The 5,432-nt window shown below is 38.6% G+C and overlaps 1 protein-coding gene across 1 annotated transcript; it reads right to left on the minus strand.

Moving 5' to 3' along the window:
- Positions 1–445: 445 nt before the first annotated feature.
- On the minus strand, positions 446–4,141 carry mrpl19 (mitochondrial ribosomal protein L19). The gene is made up of 6 exons (XM_034142215.1): positions 4,038–4,141; positions 3,716–3,830; positions 3,513–3,631; positions 2,510–2,644; positions 1,734–1,915; positions 446–933 (listed from the first exon to the last, which is right to left on the minus strand). The coding sequence occupies exons 1-6, from the start codon at positions 4,114–4,116 to the stop codon at positions 712–714; spliced, it is 852 nt and encodes a 283-aa protein (XP_033998106.1). The 5' UTR covers positions 4,117–4,141; the 3' UTR covers positions 446–711.
- Positions 4,142–5,432: the final 1,291 nt, after the last annotated feature.

Consider the following 5,432-nt stretch of genomic DNA (forward strand, 5'->3'; position numbering starts at 1 on the left):
GGTAAGTTTGAGAAACCGGCTCGAGATACACTTTTTGTTATATTCCATGGAATGCTCTTAACATCCCGATAGCAATGAATATCTTAGGTGCTTTGACAAAAAATCCATCAAAAAATGTCATCTGTGGAAGCCGTAGTACTGTAAAAAGCACGACCAATCATTTTAGCCGGCCCGGCTAAAATAACTGGATGGCCTACCTGCCTGTCAGCCTTCCATCTGTGCACAAACTTATCTCGTGCCCTCATTGGTCATGTGCGCGTTCGTGTGTGTTGGAGGAGGGGCTCTGTAAGGAAGTGGCAGATTTGCTCCTGCTGTGTATTTTCAAATTCTAGCGATCTCGAGCCGGTTTCTCAAACTTACCTACCCTACCTTTAAAGCAAAGAGGAATAATTCAAACTAAAACTCACATTGTTTCTTGAGAGAACAAAATGTAATCCAAAAGAAAGAATATTTAATGTATTTTTATTATAGAAAACACGTATTTGATGTGATTACTAAGGCCAGTACAGTAGACTTGCTACACACAAAGAAGACATCACTCCTCAGACTACAACTCCAGCTTTCATATTTGCTCCTGCACATTTTTACACTGTGGTGAACCATCTGGATTGACTTAATCCAGCAGAGTGTTCTTCATCCATGAAAACCTCCCATTCCTGTCAAAGTCTGCTGATGGTAAAATGGGACAACGTTTGCAGTTTAGGATATCCCTCACTTGCTCGTGATCTGCTGGACCTCATTGAAGATCTGCTCCTCCAGTTTGGAGGTGTCGTACTCCTTCAGCATGTCGTACTCTCTCCATGGCTCCGCCCACTTCTGCGCGTGCTCCATCTGCTCCTCCGTCAGGGACAGGTCAAAGCGGATGCCCTTGATGTCGAATTTTGGTCGTTCCCAGCGTTTGGACCATGGCTTTGGCCGCATCCTTACTTTGATCTGGTGAATTGACAGAAAATCCCAATCATTGGAAAATATTGATCAACATTACCAGAAAAAATACCTGCGTTAATAAGAATCATAATAGTATAGGTTTCTAACAATAGCTTTAACAATATTACATTGCATTTAGCTGACGCTTTTATCCAAAGTGCCTTCGACCAAGAAGATACAAACTTGAAGAAAACAGTCATATAAGTACATCAGGTTTAATAGAGCCAAACCATTAATAACAGGGTTCATATGACTTTTCCATGACTTTTCCATGACTTCTCCATGACCTTTACCTAATTTTCCATGACCAAAAAAATTACTTTCTCAGCGGTACCACTGAAAATGGTTTATTTTAACATGGAACAGGAAAATAACGTCTGCATATGAAACATGTTGTGCCTATCTCAAACAAATCAAATAGTAGGCTTACTAGCTTCTACACGCTAAAGCAACTCAAATCTCTCACCAGCAAAACACCTCGTCAGTTAAATGCCATTTTATGTTTCATTACTATACGATACAGTATTTATTATCATTATAGTATTACTATTTTGGCGATTAGATAAAATATAAATTATATTTGATGCAACTTTAGTTACGTTACATTTCCATGACTTTTCCAAAACTTTGGGAAAAATGTTGTTTTCCATAACTTTTCCAGGGCCTGGAATTAGCATTTTGAATTTCCATGACTTTTCCAGGTTTTGAATGACCGTAAGAACCCTGTAATAAGTATGCATGAGTTTAAAGAGGAACCATTGAATCCAGCTCTTTTTGACATATTCAGACCCTGTAGGGACTCTTACTTCGTTTAAAGGCACCTCTCCAGTGGGGGAGATGGGCACGGGCTTCATGTCCGGGTTCACGGTGCTGTAATCAGGCATAGCGTCTCTCAGGTACAACAGGCTGTCGTCCAGCCTCTTCTCCAACTTCAGCACTTCTATCTTCTGGATGCGAGGGCTGTACAGGTCGTAGCAAATCTCCACACCTGAGACACATGATTGAAATCATAGTTTAACTTAAAAGGCAAACTGGTTCACTTTTTGTATAATTGGATGAACCTCAGTATGGGGAAAGTTATTAAGCATGATTTTGCAATTAAATGACAGCACTTCTTTTAAACAATAAGCCTGTGTTGCCCTATTAAAGAGAGAACACACATGAATAGAGGGAGGGTCTCAGGTTGAGAAGCAGCATACTTTGTGACTACACAAGAAAACCTTAATATCATAGAAACATTGTATATCATACAGAACTAGTGTAGGAAATGGACGGTCATAGTGAGTTACTTCATTTACAAATCAATGACAAAACTATTTGGTTGACATAAGACTAAATATACCTTCATGCCAGGTAACAGTGATGTCACATTGTGTGTCAAAAATATGGGGTGCAACTACCCAAAAATAGCAAGTTATGCCATCATTTTTACAGAAGAAATGATGATGACAATTGATCATTATCAAAAGAGCACATTTTTTTCTGACGATCAACTAATCAAATTGGCGACCAATTGTTTATGTCCTGTTTTTCAGTAGACCTTTGTTCCTGAAAGCTTACACGGAACATAAATAAACCTCACCTTGGTTATCAATGATGTTCCTCAGCATGAATGTGGCTCCGAGCCCCGTCCCCCCCCTCTGGATACAGATGCCAACAAAGCGCTGCACTTTCCCAGCTGCATGTGTGTCGGCCATGGTCACTGCCAGGATGCTCCCTTGAAACAATCAAAATAATTGACATTTAAAATTAGTAATATACAAACAATTGTTTAATACACAGTAATTCTTATTCCTATTCGAAAAGGTTTGCTATATAAAGTAAAACAAAAAGGGGAAAAAACTATGGAATTATTAATAATGTTGATTATTTAAATAAATGTCTCATTACCATAGAATATTATAATATTGTTATAATATGGAAAGAATATATAAGACTAAAAGTTAAAGGTGGGGTAGGTCATTTTGGAGAAACCAGCTCGAGTGCGCTAGAATTTGAAAATACACAGCAGGAAAAAATCTGCCACTTCCTTACAGAGCCCCTCCTCCAACACGCACATGACCAATGAGGGCACGAGATAAGTTTGTGCACAGATGGAAGGCTGACAGGCAGGTAGGCCATCCAGTTATTTTAGCCGGGCCGGCTCAAATGATTGGTCGTACTTTTTACAGTACTACGGCTTCCACAGATGACATTTTTTCATGGATATTTTGTCAAAGCACTTAAGATATTCATTGCTATCGGGATGTTAAGAGCATTCCATGGAATATAACAAAAAGTGTATCTCGAGCCGGTTTCTCAAACTTACCTACCCCACCTTTAACGGTACAAGTTCTATCCGATTCAGAGGTCTGCAATAGATTTGAGACAATATCATATTTTGCCCATTTTATTTTTATTTAAATGAAAGCATAAGAATAATCTGGCTGTAGACTGACTGCTAGGACATGAGAAATATATGGTCTTGTAGCTTTGATTTAACTTGTATCAATGGAAAAGTGTCAATGATATTCCCCAGATTACAGAAGAGAAAAGTGTGTGGGTGAATCAGTGTATGAATGTTGTGGGGTTAACCAATGTCTTACCTGCGTAGAATTCAGGGATGTTGAGCACTTGCCTCCTGCAGATCATGTCTTTCCTCTCCATGGAAAACTTTAAAGGATTTGTTCTCTGTCTGGGTGGGATGAACTCTGGGCTCAGGAACCTAGGAAGGAAGACAAAACACTTACAGAAAAGCATACTTTACGCAGAATGCAGTATTTGGAGAAAGAATGGAAATACATCCTACTTTCTCAGCGATTCCACAGTCTGTGTTTTATCAACAATGACAGGTTTAGATGGAGGGGTGAACTTCGGGGGCTCCTCGTGGGGAGAAAGACGACACAGACACGTGGATATGAACCCTGGAAATAAAAACAACAACATAAGATAACAGTATAGTCGAATAATGGTCGTTATTAGGTTAAATAGTCGCAAGCTAACAATGTACCGTTAGCAACATTAGCTCGCCTAATACGTCAGGATGAACATTTTAAATACTGCATGTTTTCAAAGCCTGACAGCAAATTCAAAGTAGAACGGAGAATTGTACGCTTGTTGTGTTTACTTACGTTCATTTCGGAGCCGGAGGTTTCGTAGTAAGCTCAGTGAAAACATCATTTTGTTGAGCCCTTTCCAACAGACAGCCATGTTTAACCTTCTCTTGTCACATGGAAACGCGTACGGAAGCCGTGTAGGGCAAATGTAATTGAAACGCGATTTATCCGAATCTGCAGTACAGTATATTGTCCACAAGATGGCGCAACTGTTTTATCAATTATGAAAGAAAGCAAGAGATCCCTAACAATTATCCTACCATGATAAAAGATTAAATACAAATGTTGACTTATTGAGATGGCAGAATTTTTTTCTTTTACAGATAGTATGTGTTTATATTGTTGGCTACATCAACAACATCGGGAGAGTCAATTACATGTTTTTGGTTACAGATGTATTTATGAATTATTCCAGACAGGCTTTTAAAGTAGAGTTTTATGATAAAAAAAAAATACCTTTATTAGACAAAAAAATAAAACGGATGTCAAGAGGCTTAACTTTAGTAAAACACAACAATAAATAGCCTAATGGATACTTTATTACAAGTAATATTATCCACACTTAGAAGTACACCAGTATTTGTATTTGTATACTTTTTATTTATAGGCCTATTTAATTAAACAAATGCACTTTGTTTAGAAAATAAACTCATATGGACCACAGATGGAAATTAGCTATTAGCTATAATCTGGCATATTGCATCTCTTCTCTTTGCTGAGATTAATGTTTTTGTATGCATGGTCCTTCTATAAATAAATACAAATACAAATATTTTTACATACAGTATAAACTAATAATAACAACAGAAAAACATGAAAATAATTACAGGAATTGAGCTGAATGAAAAAATGAAACAAAAATAAATAAGTAAATACACCTGTTCATATGCTTTCTTGTTATATATAAAAAAACCTACTCGGTGCTTTAGCCCCAATAATAATACAAATATGTATTTTAGTTTTTGCATTAATCAGTCAATTTTCTCCATCTATTATCAGCTATGTGTTTTTTATTACTAATTTTGTATGTCATCCTTTCCGTAGTGTACACTCCAGTATTGCACATTTGCATACATTATTCAAATGTAAAGTCCTGGGTGACACATGGGCCCTTCCATATTTATGGCATGTGTCTGCTAGGGAACTCTGGGTCTTTGGGACCCTGCAGGGGAGCGGCGGTGCTCCAGGTGGGCTGCCTCCACACCACAACACGCAGTAGAGTAGAGAGCAGTGCTGCAGCCCAGAGGAGCCCCGACCCGCAGTCTGTCAGAAGTGTGGTGGAGGAGGATGAGGGAGGACTAGAGGCATGGCACTGCGCACCTCCCGCAAGAGACGCGGATCCTGAACCCCAATGCAGCTGCTGGACTTTCTAATGCTTTGGATAAACTCACAAACTTCGAGGTTTCAAGG

Source organism: Trematomus bernacchii, unplaced genomic scaffold (assembly GCF_902827165.1).
Source record: "Trematomus bernacchii unplaced genomic scaffold, fTreBer1.1, whole genome shotgun sequence".
Lineage (NCBI taxonomy): Eukaryota > Metazoa > Chordata > Actinopteri > Perciformes > Nototheniidae > Trematomus > Trematomus bernacchii.

Coding starts and splice junctions, on each gene's coding strand:
- mrpl19 (XM_034142215.1), bottom strand. CDS start 4,116: ATGGCTGTCTGTTGGAAAGGGCTCAACAAAATGATGTTTTCACTGAGC. Junction 3,831..4,037: donor CCTCCGGCTCCGAAATGAAC/GTAAGTAAACAC, acceptor TTTTATTTCCAG/GGTTCATATCCACGTGTCTG. Junction 1,916..2,509: donor GAACATCATTGATAACCAAG/GTGAGGTTTATT, acceptor CATGTGTCTCAG/GTGTGGAGATTTGCTACGAC.